The sequence below is a fragment of the Felis catus genome, chromosome F2, assembly GCF_018350175.1.
Source record: "Felis catus isolate Fca126 chromosome F2, F.catus_Fca126_mat1.0, whole genome shotgun sequence".
Taxonomy (NCBI): Eukaryota; Metazoa; Chordata; class Mammalia; order Carnivora; family Felidae; genus Felis; species Felis catus.
The window spans coordinates 20,269,022-20,294,027 of NC_058385.1; the positions used below are offsets into that span (position 1 = coordinate 20,269,022).

The 25,006-nt window shown below is 45.4% G+C and overlaps 1 protein-coding gene across 1 annotated transcript; it reads right to left on the reverse strand.

Moving 5' to 3' along the window:
- Positions 1-1,027: 1,027 nt before the first annotated feature.
- PRDM14 (PR/SET domain 14) lies at positions 1,028-19,152 on the reverse strand. The gene is made up of 7 exons (XM_003999875.3): positions 17,674-19,152; positions 17,045-17,098; positions 16,799-16,956; positions 15,374-15,644; positions 10,451-10,653; positions 4,228-4,329; positions 1,028-1,654 (listed from the first exon to the last, which is right to left on the reverse strand). Exons 1-7 carry the CDS (start codon positions 18,476-18,478, stop codon positions 1,427-1,429), a joined length of 1,821 nt encoding a protein of 606 aa, XP_003999924.2. The 5' UTR covers positions 18,479-19,152; the 3' UTR covers positions 1,028-1,426.
- Between the last annotated feature and the right edge of the window lie 5,854 nt (positions 19,153-25,006).

Sequence of the window (25,006 nt, forward strand, 5' to 3'; positions counted from 1 at the left end):
AAAGGATTCCCCAGAGGAAAATCTGTCACTGCTTTTCCACCTGCACTACATCTCTTTCTCAAAGGACTCTGCTACAGCTGGGAGCCTCCCTCTGGATGGGGCATCTGTTCTATATTGAATTTGCTCCATTTTGAGAGCTGTGGACCATGGATAAAAGGTGAAGGAGAATCCTAGACGGTCAATACCACCATGGCTGGGGATGTGACATTCTAGCTTAGTAGCTCTGGTCGCCTGCGAAACACTTTTATTTTGGTCTCAAATGTTCCATGTAGAATATTTAAAAGTGTGGTGCTGTTTGCTTTAATTTGGGGAGGAATGGGTTAGTTGATGGGAAAACGCTGTGTCCTTAGCAGGATTCATAATGGAGCATGCTGGTTTGGTAAGAGGCTGAGTGGCGGAGCTGGGCCCACCTGGCTTTGTCTCTTGGAGGCGACCGCTGCATCACCTCCTTACCCTCGGTTTCGATTTCCTAATCCATAAACGGCGAGCTCAGTACCATTTCCCAGGGTTGGTGCTCATTTACAAATTTTGGCTAATATTACCCACGTGCAATCAGTTTGTGGTCGCTCACATATTAGAAGACATTCCCCAAGGCTTGCATCAGCCTCGTGATAACTGATACAGCACATTTTTCCTTTCGGTGGGCCTCTTCTTTCTACATTCTAAATAGAGTATGAACTGGCTAATTAATTAGGCCTGAAAAAAATTCCGCTTGTGCCATCATCAGGAATGAAATCAGGTTTGAAACTAGAGCAATATAAAAACACTTAATTTTTTTATTGCAATTTTTAAGTCTTTTCTCATTTGGCAATAATTTTTCTTCCCCCATTACAAAGCTCACAGATGATGGCGTGAATACGTAACTTCTGTGTCCGTAGTAATTCTGTGTGGTGCTGAACAAATTAACCTGCATTTGTCATGTGATGGGGGGAGGGTGGGAACTAAGGGCTTAAAAAATAAATACAAGAAAGATGGCAGACTAATCTATGTCCAAACAGTTACAATACTAAGGAAGCTCGGAGTTGAATGAACTTTTAAAGAATTTATTCTATGAAGAATAGACCAGGTGATGGCCACAGACATGACAACTGGGGGTCTAAAACAGAGAAAAGGTCTTTTTCATCACAAAAATCAAACTCTACTCCCAAGCCCTCCCTCAGGGTTTGTGTTGAGTTTCCAGACCCTGAAGCTCTCTATGAATAGTCAGCGTTCACTACTTTTAGGTAAATTCACCAAAATTCCATTCTTGTTAAACATTGTGAAGAACATTTCTGTGAAAGCTGGTGAAATCAGCTTTTTGGCCGGTTCCATTTTTCTGTTTCTCATCTTAGTAAAACTATCATCTGTTCGTACGACACACCCGTAAGCAAGGAAAACAAAGACAGAATCCTAGCATTTAGTTTTTACATTGTCCCCATACTGAGGGCTAGTAGCCTTCGTGAAGCTTCGTGTGGGAGTAGAACGCTTCTTGATCCTGGAAGGTTTTTCCACAGATGCTGCAGGAGCAGCCCTCATCTTCCTTGTGCGAGCGACGGACGTGGCTGTCATGGGCGGCGTGGGATGCAAAAGATTTACCACAGTACTTGCATTTGAAGGGCTTCTCCCCTGAGTGCTGCCTGATATGCGTGCGGAGGATGCTGGAGGCAGTGAACCTCTGCAGAGAACAGACAGCAGAAGAAAAAGTAAACTTCCATCACCTGCACAGCCAACTAGACAAAGGGGTTAACTTCAACGTCACTGATCCTTAGTTCTCCAATAGATGAATCTGGGTTTTAAGGCTATAGAGCACTCTTCGTCAACAGTAGCGGTCTTAATAACAAAAGGACATGACAGACATGAGGCTCAGGACCCTGCGTATAAACAAGCAATTCCAATGCAGGTGGACCCAGGACCACACCAAGAGAACGTGCATTAGAGGAGTAGTTCGTATTGGCCACGGTCTTGCATAAAGCAGTATCTTATTGGTTTCTTCTTTTTTTAAAGATTTTATTTTTAGGAAATCTCTCCACCCAACACAAGGCTTGAATTTATAACCCCACGACCAAGAGTCGCACGCTCCACGGACTGAGCCAGCCAGGCACCCCAGTGTCTTCTTTTTGTAAACTTAAAACTTTTTGAGGTGATTGTTTACTCACAGGCAGTCTTAAGATTTCTTAAGATTAGAGATTCTGTGTACCCTTTACAGTTTCCCTCAGTGGTACCTCTTGGAGAACTACGGTACAGTATCACAACCAGGATTCTGATGTTGATAGTGAAGATCAGAACAATTTTATCATGACGACCCCTCACGTTGCCCTTTTAGGGCCATACTGATCCCTCTCACTCCCACTTTTTTCTTTTAAGCCGTAACAACTGCTAACTGTTCTCCATTTTTGAGGCTGGTGTGTGGACAACAGCTCATGCCGTTTCTATTGCCGGGTAGCTCTCCCTGGTGTGGATGTGCCCAGTCTGTTCAATCACTTACCCGTTGAAGGACATCTGGGTTGTTTCCGGTGTGGGTTCTCATGAATAAAGCTGCTACAAGCATTTGCGCACAGGTTTTTGTGTAAAGATATAAACCTTCATGTCTAAGGTAAGTGACCAGGAGGACAATTGCTGGGTTGTATGGCAGTTACCAAGTTTAGTTTTTAGTGAAACTGCCAAATTTTTTCAGAATGGTTGTCACATTTTAGATTCCCAAGTACTTTGCTGTGTTTACGTATCTTTTCTTGGCCACTTCTGTTCTTTCCCTCATTCATTTCAGTACTACTTGTCACCTTCAAGTAGTATATTAGAGACGTAACGACTTCATTTTGGGGTTCATTGACCATGATATAAAACACTGGTTAAACTGGTGACCTCGGATTTGGGGGCTAAGAGAGAAGCACTGGACAACGGGGTGTCTGGGCACATGTGGAGTTGGGTCACTGCCTAGTCAGGTTCATAAGCTGTACCTGCCTGAACACCCACACATGGTCAGTCTTCATCAGCTTAAGTAACTGAAGTCTAATGTGTCAACTGGGAGGCCAAATATTTAGTTCCCTTTCAGAACATCTCTCAGTACCAGGTTAGTTAGAAGTTACAAGGTAGGGATCAGAGTAAGAACTCCAGAAACAGAATGCGTTGTGGAGTTATTCTGACCTTGCTCTGGAAATCCTGGACAGAATTTATTCCTCAGGAGAGGCTGCTTTTTTCACACAAACCCATGGTCACCTTCTTTCAGTTTGTGCTGGCTCCACATGGTCTACTTCTGGCTCAGCCTCATTTCGCCATGTTGATTATGACCATTCTATTGACCCACAATTTCTTTGGCAGTAGGTTTCCCCAAGTCTGGTGCACTCAATGTTTTATTCTTCTGTGGGAGGTTTAGACGTCCCCCTAAGACAGCCTATATTCCTTTTATGGCTTTATTATATAAAACTGATGACAGAATCAATCTATTCCTATGCAATAGGACTTGCTGCAGTGATGGAAATGTTGTGTCCGTGCTATCCAATTTGGTGATCAGCAGCCACATGGGGCTATTGAGCACTTGAAATGTGCATAGTGCAACCAAATCACTGAACTTTCCATTTTATTTCATTTTTATTAAATTAAATAGCCACATATGGTTAATGGCTTACTAAGCATTGGGCAGCACAGATGTTTATCATCAAAACAGGACATGAGATGTTTTGATATAATGTCTAAAGCATGGTCAAATCATTGTTTCTATTCCAGCAACTCCTAACTACATATTTACATATTTGTGTCTTCATTTTAATCATTCAATATTCTGTATAATGTACATTAGATTCCATTTCAGCAATGTTGCTCTAGAAAGATAGAGGAGTTTGTGCTCTTTAATATTATGTAATTGTGTCTGCAATCATCAGGGCTGTCTGTAAATCAGGGGTGTATTTCTTTAAAAAAAGTTTAAGTTTATTTATTTAAGTAATCTCTACATCCAACATGGGGCTTGAACTCCGACTCAAACATCAAGAGTCATATGTTCTACCGACTGAATCCAGACAACCCTGCGGGGTGTGTTTCATTACACATGACCCAAATGCCAACTTGGCAGTAGGAGATCGTGTCTGATCATCTTAAGCAAACTGGAACATATTTAGGGGTGGAAATGGGGTTTGGGCTGATAATGGACTAACCAAGAACTCCTTATAAGCCAGGCTTTATGCTTCAAGTTCTTAGCCATGAACATCCATCCAAACAGGGCTCAAGGCAGATCCCTTGGAAGGAGATTCCATTTACCTTTGTGCAGTATACACACTGGTATGGTCTGTCTCCAGAGTGGACTCTCGTGTGTTTGTTTAGGCTGGAAGACTGAGAGAAACATTTCCCACACGTAGAACACTAAGGTGTAAAAGAAACATGCAGTTAAAAATCACGTCTTCATTTTACCATTATGTTTATCTGGGAGTAAGAGGTAAAATATTCTATTTATCTTGCATATGTCTGTAGGCAGAGGATCAAGTAGACTCAGGCTGAGGGGTCTAATTAAAGTAGTAGAAAGACGACCCAGGGCTACACCGGAAGAATCTGGAAGCATGAGTTCTGGTCCAGAGCCTGCTCAATGCTGTGGCTTTCCATAATTCCTCTAAAGTCTCTGGCTGTCAGCTGCTTCAGATGTACAAGGTGGGAAGTGAACAGGAAGAGAAGACTGAATTAGTCCTGCTCTGTCAACAAGTAGCTGTGTGACCAGAGCAAGTCAGTTAAACTTGGACCCTTTGTCTCCTGCTTTTCTTGATGGGCACCACCCCAGTTAATTCAACAAGTATTTATGGAGTACCTACTATGTGCTCGACACTTTGCTAGAGACAAGGAGCTAAAAAGCTAGTGGGTGTGGTGATGATTATGGAGCCCCAGATGGCAAAACAGGTGGCAGGTGGTCTGAGACACATTGTACCTACAAAAAAGTACCAGTTTGGGAGTCCAGTGAAAGCATGTGATGCAGCATGTGTTCACCTGCTGTCAAAGGTTCATGTCGTTTCTCTGTGCTCTTGACCCTCGTGACACCTGCTGAATCTTTTCCAGGATCCCGAACCAGGTAAAGGAACATATTTTGCCTCCACACCCTGCTCCTCAGGTGTGCTTATGTGCACACACAGGAGAGAGGATATGTTTGGGGTAGATTTTATTTATTTTATTACTATTATTATTTTTTAAAGAAATGTTTTTCAAATTTACAACCTTTTTTTTTTTAACGTTTTATTTTTTATTTTTGAGACAGAGAGAGACAGAGCATGAATGGGGGAGGGTCAGAGAGAGGGAGACACAGAATCTGAGACAGGCTCCAGGCTCTGAGCTGTCAGCCCAGAGCCTGACACGGGGCTTGAACTCACGGACCGCGAGATCATGACCTGAGCCGAAGTCGGACGCTTAACCGACTGAGCCACCCAGGCGCCCCTGGGGTAGATTTTAAAAGTCTTCTCTAACTTTTCTGTGCTGTTTGAGGTTTTAATAATGAGCATTTGTTATCATTACTATGATTGCTAGCACAAAAAGTCAGGTGTTTGAGTTAATACTAGAAAAAAGAACAGATCAAATATAAAGACTAAATACATGATTTGGAAAATAAGATTAGGGGACTCTGCGAATGAGGAGCAAAAAGAATTAAAAGTTAAGCCTCGGTGGCTCAGTCGGATGAGTGTCTGACTCTTGATTTTGGCTCAGGTCACGAGCCTAGGGTCGTGGGATCGAGCCCCATGTCAGGCTCCATGCTCAGCTTAAGATTTTCTCTCTCTTAGCCCTTTCCCCTGCTCAGTGTGCTCTCTCTCTATAAAAAAAAAAAAAACAAACAACAACAACAACAACAAAAAACTTCAGAAAAAAGAACAAAAATGTTAAGCACAAGGAGGTAGCTAGTATCTGGCCAAAAGAAGTTCCAGGAGAAAGTAAAGATCTAGAAGACATAATAATCAAAGAATGAACAAGAAAATTCCTTTCAGTTTAGGACTTATGCCTTCAAATGGAAAGAGTACTTTGTACTTCACTGATTACAAAGCAAGACAAAAAGAAAAAGACATCCAACTTGGCACATTCTGTTAAAATTTTAGAACTCCAGGGGCACGTGGGTGGCTCGGTTAAGTGTCTGACTTCGGCTCAGGTCATGATCTCACGGTCTGTGGGTTCGAGCCCCGTATCAGGCTCTGTGCTGACAGCTCAGAGCCTGGAGCCTGCTTCACATTCTGTCTCCCTGTCTCTGCCCCTCCTCCACTCACACTCTGTCTCTCTCTCTCAAAGGTGAATAAACATTAAAAAAAAAAAAAATTAAAAAAAATTTTTTCAGAACTCCAAAGATAAATAACAAATTCCATAAAGAAAAAACCCAGTTATTTATAAATAATCAAGAACCAGATTGATATCAAATGATAAGAGTAAATGGAAAGATGCCTTGAAGGTTTTTGAAATTTGGAAATCAAGAGAGAAGAGTGAGATGTAAAAATCAGTGGAACTGGGGCGCCTGGGTGGCGCAGTCGGTTAAGCGTCCGACTTCAGCCAGGTCACGATCTCACAGTCCGTGAGTTCGAGCCCCGCATCAGGCTCTGGGCTGATGGCTCGGAGCCTGGAGCCTGTTTCCGATTCTGTGTCTCCCTCTCTCTCTGCCCCTCCCCCGTTCATGCTCTGTCTCTCTCTGTCCCAAAAATAAATAAACGTTGAAAAGAAAATTAAAAAAATAAAATAAAATAAAATAAAAATAAAATTAAAAAAAAATAAAAATCAGTGGAACTAATTCAGAAAGGTGATGAAAACTATCCAAATAATGACAGTTCACAGGCCTAGAAGGCACCTGGTTCAAATCTGAATAAGCTCCATGAAGAATGCTTTCAACAAGGATGTAAATATCATTTTACACAATTAAGAAACTATATTTACCTCTTGTAATTAGAAATCCCAGCAAAAACAAAAAGCTTAGGGGGAAGTCAAAAACAAAATATAAAGAAAGTAAAAAGTCTGGCGTAATTTTGAGCAATTTATAGACTATAAGCAACGATGCTTTCTGGAAAAATAAAGCCTTCGCTCCATTGGTCAGGAATTTTGGGAGGTTAGAGAGGGCTGAGATCCCAAATTCACGTATAAACTTTTGGGACTCATTGTTATGAACTACAGGGATTTCCTCTGTCATTTATTTGTGTTCTTCATTAATTTTGCTCGACAAATTATGTGAAAAGGAGGTACATTTAGGTTTTAAATGCTGGATATAGGGGTAACAATACAGGGTTTTTCATTTGTGGTTGTACACTCAGCATCTTCTAATTGTCAATTCTTTTTCAGAAACTGGTTGGTTTTTTTAAAAAAAAAATTATTTATCTTAAGTTCTGCAGGTTTCACCAGAGATTTTTTCCCCTTCTTTTCAACTTAAATGTTTTGTTCAAGTTTTTGAAAAAATTAAATATATTTTATCACCTTAGAAGTTCAGTACTCAAACTTAAGTATATAAAATAAAGAAAACTAAAAAAAGCATTAAAAAATGCTTACCAGTAAAAATAAGAAAAGGAGTGCCATGAGAAATTCAGGTTGAGATACTTAGAATACAGCTAGATACATGCTTCATGAGCTCAGGTCAGAGCTCTTGGCCAGAGGTCAACATCCAAAGTGAAATGCTACTTATAGTCATAATAAAAGAGACAAGACCACTCAGGGAGAGTTTGCAAAGAGAAGATCACTAAAGAAGAATTGTGGGAACACTGAGGACACAGGACTCATCCTCTTCTATTGCCAGTTTAAAAAATGATTCTTTCTCCACTCTACCATAAAACCCAACTCCTCACTTCACTCTGACCAGCCTCCATGCCTTCTTTCTCGTCTCTCTTATCTACTGACAGCCAGGTCTACGGTCCCTCAGTCTCAAAGATGGCAGCACCTGTGGTACCTGGGTGGCTCAGTCGGTTAAGCAACTGACTTTGGCTCAGATCATGATCTCACATTCATGAATTCAAGCCCCACATCAGCTCTCTGCTCTCAGCACAGAGACTTCACATCAGATCCTATCTCCCTCTCTCTGTCCCTCTCCTCATGCACACACACACACCTCTCTCAAAAATAAATAAACATTAAAAAAAAAAAGATGGCAGCATCCGAGTACAGCTTCTCCACTCAAACCCCGACTCAAGACCAACACCATCCTCAGAGTTTAAGCAAATGACCTAGCCAACTTTCTAGCAGAAATATCTTGATCGAGCTCTGATAACCTTTTCTTCGATTCTTTTTAGTGAAAAACAAAAACAAATCCGACAGCTTCTCCTTTGTTAACCAACACCCTCTGGTCTTATAGCTGCAGCAAATCTGACAAACGGCCTAAATGGTGTATCTCATCAGCTGTAAGATCCACCATTACTTTTTGTGCTAACAAGGAAAATGCCACCAATTGGGATGGTGGCATATCATCACTTGTTGAACACACTCCAATTTCAGGAACATAAAGATGTGAAAAAACTCCAACCCGGAATTGATACAATATAGCTTGTAAAACATTATTACTAAAACATGTAGCAATAGAGATCTTTTCCAAGGACATAAATTGATAAATCACAAGACAAATATAATGTGCCAATAAAATATAGTTTAAACATTTAGACCACATTAATTAAAATGCAAAGTAAAGCAAGATACCGTTCCGTCTGTCATAATGACAATGTAAAGAAGGACAGTAGCATTGCAGGAGACCTGGTGCTGCCTACTACACACACAAGCCCCCACCCCGGGCGAGACTACAAATCGACACATTCTCTGGAAGACAGTTTAGTGCCTCAATTCAAGAGCCTTCAAATTGTATATACCCTTTGACCCAGTTTTTCTACTTCTAGGAATCTATCCCAAAGAAATCATCAGACATGGATAGCAGAGATAATGATTTGTATATAATATTGTTCACCACAGCAACACTGGGGGGAAAAAACCACAAAGCAGAAGATTGGTTAAATCAATGATAGCACATCCATCTAATATATACTGATGCAGCCATTACTATGTTTATGACTCATGATGTTGTGTTAAGTCAGAAAACTAGCCTCAGAATATCCCCAAGTATGTTAAAAATACATAAATGTACACATACACATAGAGAAAAACATTACACCTTAAATGTCTTAACTTGGGTCATAGCATATCAGGAGGCTTTTGTTTTGTCCAAAATATATTTACCAAACATATATTCTTTTCCCACGTTAAACAGTAAAAATTGGAAATAAATTTATCACTTTTTATAATGTTTATTTTGAGAGAGAGCATGAACGAGCATGAGAAGGGGAGGAGGGGCAGAGAGAGAGAGAGAGAGAGAGAGAGAATCCCAAGCAGGCTCTGTGCTGCCAGCACAGAGCCTGACATGGGGCTTGAACTAATGAACCTTGAGATCATGACCTGAGCTGAACTCAAGAGTCAGCCGCTTAGTCAACTAAGCCACCCAGGCACCCCAGTAATTTCACTGTCTTATACTTCAAATGTTCTTAGAATTCTGGTAAGTATGTGCTTTTCTGTGGGAAGTGGTATTTGGAGGGGACTGGGTTGGTGTGGACATCTTTGTAGATCTGGACCACCAAGGGGTTGTTGAAAACTAATTGTGTTAAATGTCTTTTGATGAGCAAAATAACACATGATTATTGTAAAAATCCTCAAACTTTCTAGGAGTAAGTAATATAGTGACTGGGATTTCCCTGCAAGCTTAGCCGTGAACAGATAACATCCACCAGTGGGGGAAGATAAGGGCAATTTTATGAAGATTACTCTCACTTTTCAAGTGAACAGAACTGGGACTCTGGAGTCCCTCAGGTGGTAGCCTCATCAGCCAGTTCGACAGGGCTGGGAGCCACACCCATGTCTGTCTGCACCTAAGTCCCATCCTTTCTTCTAAACAGGCTCAATGGCACATGCACTTTTTTTCACCAAGTCCGGCAGAGCAACCAGATATCCGGAATAGCAGAAAATGGCTCCCTATGGCCATTGTTGCTTTTCTTCCTGACAAAATCCTTGGCATGCCACAGATGCCTTCCATTCTTTGGGCCATGCCTCTGCCTCATCCTTATCTACAATGGTCAATATGCCTGCACGGATGATGGAACAACGTACAGTGATCTAAAAGCACATTGCAGGCTCCTTGCTGGGAACATCTCGACCCTCTCCCCCTCCTCAACCAACTCTGCCTCTGACATAAATCAGACATCCCCTTGTCCTTCTAGACTAGGCTCAAGGCCACCTCTTCTGTGAGGCCTTTCATAACCCACATCTCCAGGTAGAAGTGGACACCCTTCCTTTGTGTCCTCTCAACCTCATGCATCCGTTCTAGCACTGTGACGCGGTAGCTCCTGTGTGCCCCTCCAAGGCACCGTCCCTTTCTTCATAGACCCTACATCGTCAAGCACGGTGTCCCAGCAACTCACATCCAGGGGACCCTCACTGTGTCTTCAGGGGTTTGAGAAAGGAGCAGGAAAGCAATGTGAGGAACGGGCCACCCATCATTCGTCGCCCTACTTCTTACCTTGTGAGGCCGGTGCTTCTCATGAACGTGAAGGACATGGATCCGGAGCCGGTCCCGCTTCTCAAAGGATCGTGTGCAGAGAGAGCAGGGAAATTTCCTGTCACCCTTGTCCACACAAGGGGTGTATTTGAGGTGCTTATCTCTGTAATATTTGTAGGTAAATACTTTTCCACATCTTTCACATCTGTAGCCTTCTGCAGACTCTGTCAAACACAGGAGGAGAAGTGCCAGGGGCTTTGTCAGCTACCTTCCCTCATTCTTATTTCCTCCAGCAGGATTAAAAAAAAAAGTTTTTTTCATGTTTATTTATTTTTGAGAGACACACACACACACACACACACACACACACACACACACACACACATAACGTGAGTGGGGGAGGGGCAGAGAGAAGAGGGAGACACAGAATCCGAAGCAGGCTCCAGGCTCTGACCTGTCAGCACAGAACCCGATGCGGGGATCGAACTCATGAACCATGAGATCATGACCTGAGCCAAAGTCAGACACTTCACTGACTCAGCCACCCAGGCGGCCCTCTCCAACAGGTTTTTTTTTTTTTTAAACTTTCTTACGTTTATTTTATTATTGAGAGACAAAGTGAGACAGAGCATGAGCATGGGAGGGGCAGACAGAGGAGGAGACACAGAATCCCAAGCAGACTCCAGGCTCTGAGCTGTCAGCACAGAGTCCGACGCGGGGCTCAAACCCACCAATTGTGAGATCATGACCTGAGCCGAAGTCAGACTCCCAACCGACTGAGCCACCCAGGCGCCCCATCCAACAGGATTTTTAAAAAACCTTTTATTACAGAATAATTTAAACATATACCAAATCAAAATAATGCACTAACAATCCCCCATGCACTCAACACCAAGCTTTGACAACGATCAACTTATAGCCAATTTTGTTTTCATTTAGATCACTTCCCTCCGTGACTATTCAATACTAATTATCATTTGGTTCATAAATGCCTCAAACTGCAATCTTTAAAATATAATACTTTTAAAAAGTAGTAACCGTATTGTCGTTGTCATACCTAAACAATGAACTTATTCCTTAAAGAAATACATATGTGTATACACGTATGTTTAATTACTTTCCAATCAGTTCGATTAGGGTTCGAAGTCTTCATGTTTTCCATGCTTTGCTATGTTTCTCCAGTCTATTAATTTAGCCCTGCCTCCAGCCCTATTTAAGAGCAGTTCAATCCGAAAGTTCTTTTTATTTTTTAATTTTTTTAGCGTTTATTTATTTTTTAAAGAGAGACAGAGCTTGAGCATGGGAGGGGCAAGGAGAGAGGAAGACTTAGAATGTGAAGCATGCTCCAGGCTCTGAGCTGTCAGCACAGAGCCTGACTCGGGGCTTGAACTCCATGACCTGAGCTGAAGTCAGACACTTAACCGACTGAGCCACTCAGGTGCCCCTCGACACCACAGTTCTTGAAGCCACTTCTGACTGGCACGTGTTACAAGGCTGGGTTAATATACCAAAACATACCTATCGTGTCCCTTTCAGATCAGCCCAAGCTCTAAGTTCAAAGCAGTTCACCTCAGGCCATGATGGACACCAATTGCTTACTTCCTAGGCTTCACAAGAGCTGCTCCATTTGGCCCCTTTTATAAAGTCTTAGGCATTTGTTTAGCTCACAGTTTACTTCTCTGAACTTTTGGAAAAGATTCCAGAGCTAGAACCAACATGTATGGAGTAAGGCTGACAATATCTTGCCTTCCCTTGTATTTATAGGGTTACCATGATGATTAATTTAATCCTATTATTTATTGAGTTCTTACCAAAGAGCGATACTATCACTGAGTGATACACAAGATCCAGAAAGGTAAATCTGTTTTTATCAATGAAGGGAGGGGGAGAGAGGTTAGAGAGGGTTCAGCCGACTCTAGCAAGGGAGGTCCCAGGTCCAGGGGTGTCTATGTGTTGGGGGGAGAGGAGGGGACAGGGGCCACCTACAAAAGCCTCCCTGCTGAGGACACTCTGGATTCCAGAGGATCAAGTGGCTTTGACTGTGAATGCATCACTGAGACCTCATTGTCTGGCCCCAGAGAGAAAGAGAGAAGGGCCAGGAATAAGTATATGCAGGAGTCTGTAGATGGAAATCTTTTTAGCATCAGGACAGCAGGGAAGCTATCCATCAGGGGCTTTGTTAGTTGACAACTACCTCCCAGGCACGTTTAACAGGTGGCTAAGGAAATAAACCATTCATTAAGTAAATAACCAGGAAGGCAACCGCCATCCCCAGGATGGTCCACTGCCTGGCATGTCTATCACTTTCATTGAGGTGCTAATATTCTCAGAAGTCCCTTGCTGGGATGGTTTTAGCTCAGCACTAGAATTTTCATTGGTCAGAATGGCCTGGCCTTCCTGCTTCCTCCGGTGGGAAGAGAGGGTCTACAAGACTGGATCAGTGACCTTTACAAATCAAAGCACTAGAGCACAGCGAAATTCAGAATAATGGTTCGATAGGGAGTCTGCATGAGAACAACCACTTAGGCAAAAATGAGACTCCACCTTTGCTAACTAATTAGGGCTCACCTGTCTGCATTTTCTGCTCAGGTCTTTGGAAATTTAACTTAATCTGATAACTTCATCCCGTTCTCTTTCCTTCTTCATCCTCCCCACCCCCACTCCCCAACCTCAGTCAACTCCTCTTTTTAGCCAAGGGGTTTTCCAGTCTCGACAATGCTACTTTCTGCCCCTCCACAGTGTAGAGTTTGGTAACAATTAAGAGCTGTCTTCACATTCCACACCTCCATCCCCCAAAACACACACTCCACAGGCTTGCATACTCAAATAACCCGCCCACATAGGGTCCAGACTCTTCCCTCCCACTCAAGACGTTAAAGGGGGAAGGAAGTTCCCACCATTCCTCGCCAAAAGCCTTTGAGGAAAAGTTCTTTGACAGGACAGAAGAATTTCGATTTTTCTTTCCTTTTTAATCCTATTCAAAACCATTCATTAACAGAAAACAAATTAATTCATCCATAATTCTTTCCAACAAATTAAGCTGTTTACCAATTTCCTTCCATACACTCTCCCAAACATATATTATTTTAACCCCACTTACTATCATAAGCCCTCATCCTTCCCTGTTCCTTATCACCAGATGGGGATTTCTGATTTCTGCATATTATTCTATATGTTAATATATCACCATTTACATAACAATTACTCTACTATTGAACATTTAGGTTGTTTGTGATTTTTCATTAATAGGGATGGTTCCATTGTAAAAACCTTCCTGCGCAAACCTTGTCCTTCTGGACCATTTTCTGAAGACAAATTTCCAGAAGAGTATTACTGAGTAATCAAAAGTTATGATCATTGTAATAGCCAATAATAGTGTTAAATACTTTTTCAAAAAGATGATTGTATCTTGTGAGTTATTGAGCATGTGTATATTTTCTCAAATGTATTTTTCAGTTTTATTTCAAAAACAATCAGTACATTTTGGAAGTGACCAAAAAGAATCCATAAGTATGAGATAAGTGTGAGGTCCATGGACTTTAGAGAGTCCCACCATCTCACCACCACCCCCGACTTTACCCCCCACACTATCCGCTCATTGGGGTAGCAGGAAGATAGATGGTTTACCCAACTGATTCCGAGAGGCCCTCATAGTTTGGACTCTCGAAACAAGAGCCTGTTCATTATTCACTTCCTAATCCCAGTGAGCGTGTCCTTCCCCCTGGCTTCCCTAGTCCCCAAAGCCAAATTTCCTTCCCTCTCCCAGCCTAACACACCCTATATTTCCTTCCACCTCTAAGCAGCTTTCCCTGCATTAGTCCTAATGTCTTCTGCTTCCCTTCAATACACACTAAGATCCAGGAGAAAGGGATATGAAGGTGTTGAGGATTATTTCCTGCACCAAAGGGTCTATGTTTGCAAGGGAGATGTGCACGCATACAATCACTGTATTGTGTGATGAATGCAAATTTACTTCTTTCTGTTACTTATCACACTTATTATAACATAATAAGGTGGTCTTCCACCCTATTGCATACATTTTGCATTTAACTCATCCCACCCACCAGATCGGGATTCCCAAGCTTTTGTGTATGTAAAAATCAGTCAGAGAATTTGCAAATCCCAGAGGCTCATTCCCAGACCGTGGGTTGGTGGTTCTCTGGCTCCTCAACCTTCTCATGTGGTCCAGGGGCCAACAGCATCAGCCTCCCCAGGAAGCTTGATAGAAATGCAGAATCTTAGGTCGTCCCAGCCCTGAATGAGAATCTGCATCTTTCCAAGATCCCCAGGTAGTCAACACCCACATTAAAATCTGAGAGTCAGAGTCTAACTCAATGCTTCTCCAAGGGGATGAAGATCCACAGCAGGAAATATATTTTATATCTGAGACTCAGTATACCACACATCTCCACTTGTAATCAAACTTCACCAAACAATACTTGAGATTCACATCAATATTTTCTATTCTACTCTATTCTAATTCTTTTTTTTTCTTTAAAGATGGTCTAAACCACTAAATTGATTTCCCACATTAAGATACTGCAACCCCTACTTGAAAAACACTGCTCTAAGAGCTTTGATGGAGTCATCAGCTGTGTTAGCCTGAGCAGAGATGAATCAGAAACTGGCTCACCTAGGGAAGAAGTTGCATACATGTATTTGGCCTTTATTTACTTTTTCCTCTGAGAGGAGGTGATGGGGAAGAAGAAAAGGTTTCCTTGTGAATATTAGTAGCCTCAGCAGCTGTGGAAAGATAAGGGCATTTTCCTTTCGCTGGGTAGTGCCCCCCTGGTTAGAGACATCCTCAGTTTAGTCTCCCCTGCATTAGCCTCTGCGAAGGGGACGCCCCGCAAGTCAGCGGGGATGCTGCAGGAGGGTGTGGTTCATGTGCCAAGTCCTTCCACTAGAAGAGCCTCACTGGGAAAGGCAAAGGTGTGCACTCACCTTCAGAGGGCCCAGGCACCGGCTTCCCCTGCTCTGTGACCTGAAGGCTCATGGGAATGTCCAAAAACTTTTCATAGCAGTCTCCATACCACACAAGGAGCTCTTGGTTCTGGCAGATATCCTTGCAGCTCTCGTAAAATATCTGCCCCTGACACTGCACCGCAACCAGGTTCTGCTCCTTGGGGAAACGGGCGCAGTTGACGTAGGCCATCCAGTTCCCCGCACCTCCTTTTCCATCTATGAAGTGGCTCAAATGACCATCTTCGAAGATCTAAAAAAAAATGAAACGCAAAGTTTAAAATGCGCTTTTTCTTTGTGCCTAACCTATAAAATTACTTATTAAAATTTATAGTCCAAATCTCATGCTTGAGTCCACTGGATATACTTACTATTAACATTATTAAGCCCAAATAGATGTATTAGCTTATCTCTATCGGTGCTGTGACATTCTTAAAGGTTCTTACTTTTATCACTTTAATTTCCAAATTTCTATAGTATCTTAATTCCATAAGCAGAGAAAAGGGGAACTAGAGAAGTTTGCATTTAATTCCCAACTTAAAGACAACCAATTAGTTTTGTGCTTTTTCCCAACCTGGTTGTCATGCATGCAATTCTTTCTCTGTTGTTGGCAATTCCACAGTCTCCAATGTTTTGTTGTTATCAGCAACCTTGTGATTAACATCTTCCACAGGGTCTGAATTTCAGATTACACTCCTGCCCTATATTCCTAGAAGTAGGAATTCAGGGTCAAGGGGAGGTACCTGATATATTCTAACTGGAGTCCGACCAGCATGCCCCAAACACAGTCAAGAGTATCAGTTTTTAAAAACCCATAGCTAATTTCATAGGCAGATGATATCAAATTTAAAAATTTGTTTTTATTCTCTTTGGCATATTCTCAGCAGCACTGTATAACATTTAAACCATTTGGTTTTGCCCATAAACAAAGATAAATATTAACTCTTCAATATGTATATTCCATTGATAATCTTCACAGATTAAAACGATTTAAGGCATCAGGAAACACAAAGAATTCACTTAGAGGTGCTATCTTAATGGAGTGAATATCTGCCTTTCCTTCTCTCTCTTTCTTTTAAGTTTATTTATTTATTTTGAGAGAGAGAAAGAGAGAGAGAAAGTGAGAACACGAGCTGCAGAGGGGTAGAGAGAGGGGGCAAGAGGATCCGAAGCAGGCTCTGCACCGATGCAGGGGCTTGAACCCACAAACCGTGAGATCATGACCTGAGTGGAAGTCAGAAGTTCAACCAACTGAGCCACCCAGGTGCCCCTCTTCCCTTCTCTTTATACTGTAAAACAGGCAGCACAGAAGCGGAGTGACCCCCTCCCAGGGGGCCAGAAGCCGACACTGTTCTCCACTGGCTTCATTTCCCACTTTGTCAACCCACCAGAAGCATATTTATTTACCTCCCACATCAGAGAATTGTCTCCATAGGTCTTGACTTCACTGGCGTTGACCACTTTACCTTGAAAGGGTCCAAATCTGACTCCTTTGGCAACAAGGCTACTGCAGAATACACCAAAATGCCGCACCTCACCAAACATCGTCTGCTTGAGGCAGAGACCTAGGGGAAAAGCCCGAGGCAGGAAAGCCAATGAGGCAACTGACTGCATCACATCAGGACAGAAATCCAAGCCAGAGGCTCTGCTTACCTTCTGGTAGTTGAAGGGAGTCTTTATCCAGAGTTCGACAAAGAGAATCAGATCCTAGAAAAGGGGTTAAGATTTTATTTTTCATAAGGTGTTTCCCTCCCTGCTTCTTAGAGGTAACCATTATCCTTAGTTTAATGTTGATTTATCCTTTATATTTTTCCTGCTCCTTTTTACGTATAAAATTTCTCCTTTGAGACTCAGAACAGCCCCTGAAAGGTTATGTAATTAACCCCGTTTTGCAAATTTAAAGAACTTGAGAAGCAGAGATAATGCTGATTTTGAATAAGGTGGAGATAGATAGATGGCTAAACTGGGACTCCCAGTATGAATTGCGTGAGGCTCTCTCTAGTGGAGCTACCTTGCATTATCCCGGTAGAATCTGATCCCAGCTGACATCCACTATGTGAGCCATGTCTCTCTTCTCCCTCCTCCACTAAAGCCAACCTTAGGAATCGAGCATTAAAGCAAGTACAGCCTCAGAAGTGAGGGCTCCATCCTGATGGGAAATATCTACACTTCCCCGCTGGACTTGAGCCGTCTCAGATCCACCTTGAAGTGCTCCTTCCCCACTCCTCCTCCCACCTCTATTCCCATCCAACCCGACTCCTGCCCGACGTGACCACCTTTACCAGAGCTGTCCGTGGGGACCAGGAAACCGGAAACCGCGTGGTGCAGAGGGGCTGAGTGATCCAGGCTGGGAATGACCCCGAACAGAACTAAGTGCAGGTCCTCCTGGGTGAAGTGGTAGCGGTGAGATGACTTCCCTTGTTGGTTCAGGGGTTTGGAGCCCTCCTCAGACCGCTTGCTGGGGGAGCAAGATAATAACTGGGAGGCCTTCACCCCCTCAGGGAACAGGGAAGCATTCACAGCCGGCGGCGGCATTAAAATTTCAGGTCCACAGCACTGGCCACTGTCACTTCGGCCACCAGTATGGCCCAAGTCTTCACCGGTGGCGCCTGCACACTCGCGGCTGCTGTTGAGGAAGTGCGGCACCTCTCTGGGGAGGTGGGGAATTGGGGACCACGGTGGCAGTTTGCTGTAGCAGGGCAGGTCGTAGAGCGGCTCCCTCTGCAGAGCGAGGCTGGTGCTCAGCAAGAGAGGCGCGGGCCGGAAGGCAAAGGGGGGCATCGCGTGGGATGCAGTCACGGCGGCCTCCAGCTGCGGGAAAGGTTGGAAATCTTCCTCCGCAGCGGTTAGCATGTTCGCATAGTGGCCATAGGGCGGGAAAGGCGTGTAGTAGGCGTCCAGGTGTGGGGGGCCTCCCTGGAGCCTCTCAGGAGGATAGCACATCTTGCCCTGGGGTCCGGCCTCACCTGGCCGCCGCAGAGCCATCCTGGGGGCACAGCGCGCGGCGGGTCTGCGGGAAAGCAAGCGCAGCCGAGTGAGGTGCGCAGGGCGCTGCGACCCTGCTCCTCCCTGCCTACCCTCTACCATCCGAGCTAGCCCCGGGTCGAAGGGAATCGCCTAAACCTCCCAACTCGATCTCGCAAGCCCTGCCCCACAAACAAAACAAAACAAAACAAAACAAAACAAAACCGCAATGCAAACAAACACACAAAACCCCAAACGAAAATCTTCCGGGATCTTGCTCCACTCCAAGTTCCTGGTAAGAGTCGCTTTTGCCTTCCCTCTCCAAACGCACCCCGACCAAGCACAGATGGTTTCCAACAACCTACTCTCTACATCTCGCCCCAAACCCGGCTCCTGCAAATTTCAAGTTCCCTCTTCCGCCTTCTTCTCTGTCCAACGAAAGTCTTTTACAGGGTGGGTTGGAGCCCCCAGACCCTCCCACTCCCGGGGCCGCGGCCCGAGCGCAAGGCCGTGGTGCGCTTTGGGGCAGGCGGCAGCTCCAGGCGCTCCTGGGTCCCCAGCAGTCAGGGAATAGTCAAGGGCCCTCAGCCCGTTAGCGCAGAAACAGACGAGCTCCCCAAACCCGGACGCAGGTCGGCGAGGCCGTGGCTCCACGATTCTCGGCGCTGACCCCTCGGACCCAGGAGCCCGGGCTGCCGAGGAGGAGGAGGGCGCCACCTTCGGCTCCCCTCCGCGCTCCGCAGCCGGCGCCGGGTTTGCCACATGGCCGAGTCCCGCCACATTCCCCAAGTCCCTGTGGGAACTCTGGTCACTCCACCTGCGGGTTTAGGGAACCTGGGTCGAGTCCCAGGCCAAGTGGGAGAGAAGCCTCGGCAGCTACCGCTCCCACCCCGAAAGGATGGACACAAGTTCACCAAGGCCGAGGAATGGAGCCCCTTCAGGGCCGGCGGGGCTCGAGGGCAAGATCAATGAGCGCAATAAGGAAACCCAGCAGGGTCGTGACTCCGAAATTAAAGAACACGGGGTCAGGAGAAGAGGTCAGCCACGACGAGGGCATCTGCCTGTCTCCTCCCAAGCCCCCGAAGGCGCTCGGCTCTTGGCCTCCCCTGACCGCGAGGATATGCCACTCGAGGGTTGAAAGCCACTTAAGGAGTGAAAGCCCCAAGAGGGCAAAAAGGCCACCCAAGACGAGCTGCGCTCGCGCCCGCTTCCTGCGCTCCCCAGCCGCCCCGGCGGACGACGGCCCCGGGCCACCGCGGCGCCCCAGCCCGGCACCCACCTTCGAGAGCGCCGCCGCCAGTCGAGCGCCTCCAGGACCCTGAGGGCGGCGCAGGCTCCGCACTGGTAGGCGACGGGCGGGCCGGGAGGGTCGAGCGGGGTTTAAGAGGGCGGCGGGCGGGCGGGGCCGCGGGGCATAGAGAGGGCGAGGGTGGGGAAGGGACGCGGCCCACGCAGGTCTCCGGCGGGTCTCGGGCGGGTCTCCTCCCCGCCCACCGCAGCCATTGGCCGAGGCTCCACTAGCCCTCCAGTCCCCTGGGGTCGCGTGTTTAACTCCTCAGGTCTCCAACCCCTCCCGGGACCCTGCCAGAGCGCTCGCCCTCCGCTCTGCCGCTGGCACTATTGCCCCTCCAGGCTTGCCGGGAGGGGGAGCAAAAAGCCTGGGCAGGAGTTGCCGAGGGTCCCAGATGAGCCCCCGGGTGCACACGCCAACCCCGAGCTCGCCGGGTAAGGCTGCGACCCGCGTCCCGGGGTCTCTCCTCTGCCTGTCGGCTTTGAGCTCTCAAGAACTGCTCCCGGCCGAAGACGGCGTCAAGCCCCGAGGACCAAGGGGCCTTTTACCCCTGATACCTCGTGGGGAGCCTAGCACCGCCCTAAGGGCTGGAAAGCGGCGCCTCGCGGATCCCGGGTGGGTGCAGCTGGACGCGGGGGGCTCGGCGTCCGGGACGCCTCCGAAGTGCCCGGGGGTCGTTTAGCCCTCTTTGGGGAGTTTATTTCTCCAATAACTTCGGATGTGGGAGCTGCGGCCCCCCCCTCCGCCACGGCTGCCCCCGCGGAAGGCTCGCGACCTCGGATGCACCGGGCCCTGGAAAGCAAGGTCCAGACCCATACCTGGCGCTCAAAGACCGCACCTTTCTTCTCCCGGCCGGCCATTGAGGGAAAGAAAGGAGCACTTAGGCCCATTCACATTCACATGGAAGCATCTAGGGTGGGAGAGAAACCCTTGTAATGCCCGGTGATCTTGGCCAGGTTCCCCGCCACTCCGGCCCGCTGCTTCTCTGCAAAATGGGGCGTATACCCTCCCGCCGGGGTTGGCCTTGGGTGGGTTACTGAAGGGGGAGGGCAGGAAAGGAGGAAACGTCTAGCCGGCCACGAGACGCCGCGACAGGTCCCAAAGCTGGCGGAGGAGAGTGACCTGTGGCCGAGAGCGTAGATTCCTCCGTGACCGCCCCGACCTTCGCGAGCAGCCGCAGCGGGGAGGGCGCCTTTGCAGCCCGCACGAGCCGTGCGGCGGGAGGGAAGGCAGGCGCGGAACCCCGCGGCCTTCGTGGGCTCCTCCGGCTGCCGCGCCCACGTGCGGGGTGGGCTCACGGCGCAGCGCTCGGCGAGGCCCGCTCTGCCCGGGTGCAGACCGGTTTGCAGGCGCACGGGGATCCGAGATGAGAGAGCGGTACTTGGGCATCCCTGACGGGATGGCTAGGAGCTCAGGGTTTCCCTTCTCTCCTCGTGCTGCCTCAATACTACGGTTCTTAAGAGAGCTTGGATACCAGTCTGAGCAAGTGAAGAGTGCCCGACGAATCTTTTCTCAAGGGACAGCAAGCAGCTCCAGGGAGGAACTTGCACTTGGAAAAGCCGAGTGAGTCCTGCTGCTGGCTTCCTTCGGGAGTCTTGCCAGCCCCAGGACTCCACTCCCCACTTGTGTTACTCCGTCTTCCCTCGTCCCAGACGTCACCTGTAGGATTTAAAGACGGGCGCCGACACTTGGGTGGTCTGGGGATGGCAGGTCCTCGGGAGGCCATTTTCCAGTGCAGCCACTCACCGGTTGTAGCTTTGTTTCAGCAGAAGCAACATGAACCTTATCCTCAAGTCTAGTTATGCAAATCATCTAGAGTTTAATAAGACATTAAACAAAAATTAAGTATAAGGCTTGCTGGTTTAGAGTAATCATAAATAGTAGAAGTCCTTGACGGCCTCCCTACTCTCGAAGGTAAAACTGATTAATAGCTTGGTTTATTCCCTACCCCCATTCTTCTTGTTAAAAATACCATACTTTTATTTCTTTAAAGTTTTTGGTTATGTTTATTTTTGAGAGGAGAAAGAGAGAAAAAGAGAGCATGAGTGGAGGAGGGGCAGAGAGGGCGGCATGGAATCTGAAGCAGGCTCCAGGCTCTGAGCTGTCAGCACAGAGCCCGACAGGGGGCTCGAACTCACAAACCGTGAGGTCATGACCTGAGCCGGTCAATCGCTTAACCAAACCCATTGAGCCACCCAGGCGCCCCTTAAAAATTTTTTAATGCTTATTTATTTGTGAGAGAGAGTGAGAGAGAAAGAAAGATCATACTTTTAAGTTGTGTTTATATATGTAGCATTTTTTTTTAACAAAATGAGATTATATTTTATACTTCTGGGTAGCTTTGTCTCACTATCAGTTAGATAGATAGTGGCTCCTATCAGTACATTAGGATTCACTTACATTCCTTATAATGGCTGCATACTACAGAAATTCATTTTGTTTTTCAGCCCCGTCTGGAAAGGTATTTAAGTTGTTGTCAGTTTTTCAACGCTTCAAGCAACTTCTGGGAACATTATTATACAAATACATATTTTTGTTGCTGTGCGTGTAAAATAAATACCTAGGTGTGAAATTGCTGAATCCACAGGTATCAACATTGAACACTTTGATAGGTATTTGAGTTGTGTCGATTTATACCTCCACCAAGAATGAGTGCAAATGCCTTGCTTCTCCACACCCTCATCTAATACTGAATATTGCCAGTCCTTTAAAGCTATCTTTCATGTGACACGTGGTACCTTATTTTAATTTGCTCTTAGTCATTTATCCAATGAACTTCCTGAATCCCTAGCTATTGATGAGCTGGGTAGCAAGCCAGACACAGGGAAGACAATTTTGTTTTGCTTTGTTTTCTACTTTAAAAAAAAAAAAATTTTTTTTGTTTTTAATTTACATCCAAGTTAGGTAGCATATAGTGCAACAATGATTGCAGGAGTAGATTCCTCAATGCCCCTTACTCATTTAACCCATTCCCCCCTCCCTTAATCCCTCCAGATATCCTGTTTGTTCTCCATATTTAAGAGTCTCTTATGTTCTGTCCACCTCCCTGTTTTTTTTTTTAATTTTTTTTAATGTTTATTTATTTTTGAAGGAGAGAGAGATAGAATGTGAGTGGGGGAGGGGCAGAGAGAGAGGGAGAGAGACAGAATCTGAAGCAGGCTCCAGGCTCTGAGCTGTCAGCACATAGCCCAATGCAGGACTTGAACTCAGAAGCTTGAACTCAGATCATGACCGGAGCCACAGTCAGATGCTCAACCAACTGAGCCACCCAGGTGCCCCTTACCTCTGTGTTTTTATATTATTTTTATATATAGATATGTATGGTCATCTGTTTAGTATCTTAAAGTTCTCATATGAGTGAAGTTATGTGATATTTGTCTTTCTCTGACTAATTTTGCTTAGCATAATACCCTCTAGTTCCATTCATGTAGTTGCAAATGGCAAGATTTCATTCTTTTTGATTGCCCAGTAATACTCCATTGTATATATATACCACATCTACTTTATCCATTCATCCATCCATGGACATTTGGGCTCTTTCTATACTTTGGCTATTGTTGATAGTGCTGCTATAAACATTGGGGTGTGTGTGCCCCTTTGAAACAGCACACCTGTATCCCTTGGAGAAATACCTAGTAGTGCCATTGCTGAGTCATAGGGTAGTTCTGTTTTTAATTTTTTGAGGAACCTCTATACTGTTTTCCAGAGTGGCCGCACCAGCTTGCATTCCCACCAACAATGCAAAAGAGATCCTCTTTCTCTGCATCCTCACCAACATCTGTTGTTGCCTGAGTTATTAATGTGAGCCATTCTGACAGGTGTGAGGTAGTATCTCATTGTGGTTTTGATTTGTATTTCCCTGATGATGAGTGATGTTGAACATTTTTTCATGTGTCAGCTGGCCATCTGGATGTCTTCTTTGGAGAAGTGTCTATTCATGTCTTTTGCCCATTTCCTCACTGGATTATTTGTTTTTCGGGTGTTGAGGTTGATAAATTCTTTTTTTTTTAATTTTTTTTTAACGTTTATTTATTTTTGAGACAGAGAGAGACCGAGCATGAACGGGGGAGGGTCAGAGAGAGGGAGACACAGAATCTGAAACAGGCTCCAGGCTCTGAGCTGTCAACACAGAGCCCGACACGGGGCTCGAACTCACGGACCGCAAGATCATGACCTGAGCTGAAGTCGGCCGCTCAACCGACTGAGCCACCCAGGTGCCCCAAGGTTGGTAAATTCTTTATAGGTTTTGGATACCAACCCTTTATCTGATACATTGTTTGCAAATATCTTCTCCCATTCTGTTGGTTGCCTTTTAGTTTTGCTGATTGTTTCCTTTGCTGTGCAGAAGCTTTTTATTTTGATGAGGTCCCAATAGTTCATTTTTGCTTTTGTTTCCCTTGCCTCTGGAGACGTGTTGAGTAAGAAATGTTTATATATGAATATATATATGAGTTTTTTCTTCCTTTCTTTATTCATATATATATGAATTTATTTTTATTTTTATTTTTGGGGGGAGGCCACCCGGGGAAGGCCCTTGCTTTGCACAATAGTGTGCTAAGGGCTCTCTGTGGGCTGTTTTCCCTGTTGCCTTCTTGCCTTTGTCTTAGCCAGAGTCCGCCTCGTGGTCTGCAAGTTGTTCCGCAGATGGTGCACCAGCAGACTCTCAGCAGGGCCCATTTAACCCACAGAGTGATCGTGCTTGTGCCTGATGGCCAAGACAGGGAGCAGGGAAACTGTTTTCATTGGGATTGGCTTCAGTCCTTTCTCCAAAAGCAGCCGGTTGAACTGCTCCACTGTTTCTGGAGCCATTATGCCAGGAAGTGAAGTTTGGATGAAGGACAGATGTATTACCTAGGAAGGAATCCTCAGACTTCTTCCAGAGAATGTCCAGTCATTGCCTCTGCCAACGAACGAAACTGTTCTCCAGTGTTCTGTTTTATAGACGCTGTTTCGTTTACGGATTGTTCCGACCACAGGGCATAAAATAACCAGACTGACAGATTTGGTTTTCTTAGCAGAATTAGGTAGTTAGACTGGTTTCATGCAGCCATAACCAGGGTCTGCCTTAGATAACAGAGGCATTAGGAATTGTATCCAAGCATCAGGAACAAAGTAGTGCTTTAAACAGAAGGCAACTGCTAGCTCATAAATTCGTATTTCATTCCAACTAAAGCCTGTAAGTTGTGCATGTGTAGGTGTGTGTATAGGTCCAGTGTTAACTCTAGTTCTAACTCTACTCCTGTTGTCTGTTTCCTTATAACATGCTGTCAGAGCAGAGTTGGCCTCCGCAAAATACCTCTTTTTTTTTTTTTTTTTTTTTTTTCACAGAGAAGCTTCTGTTTATTAAAACAAAGCAGGGG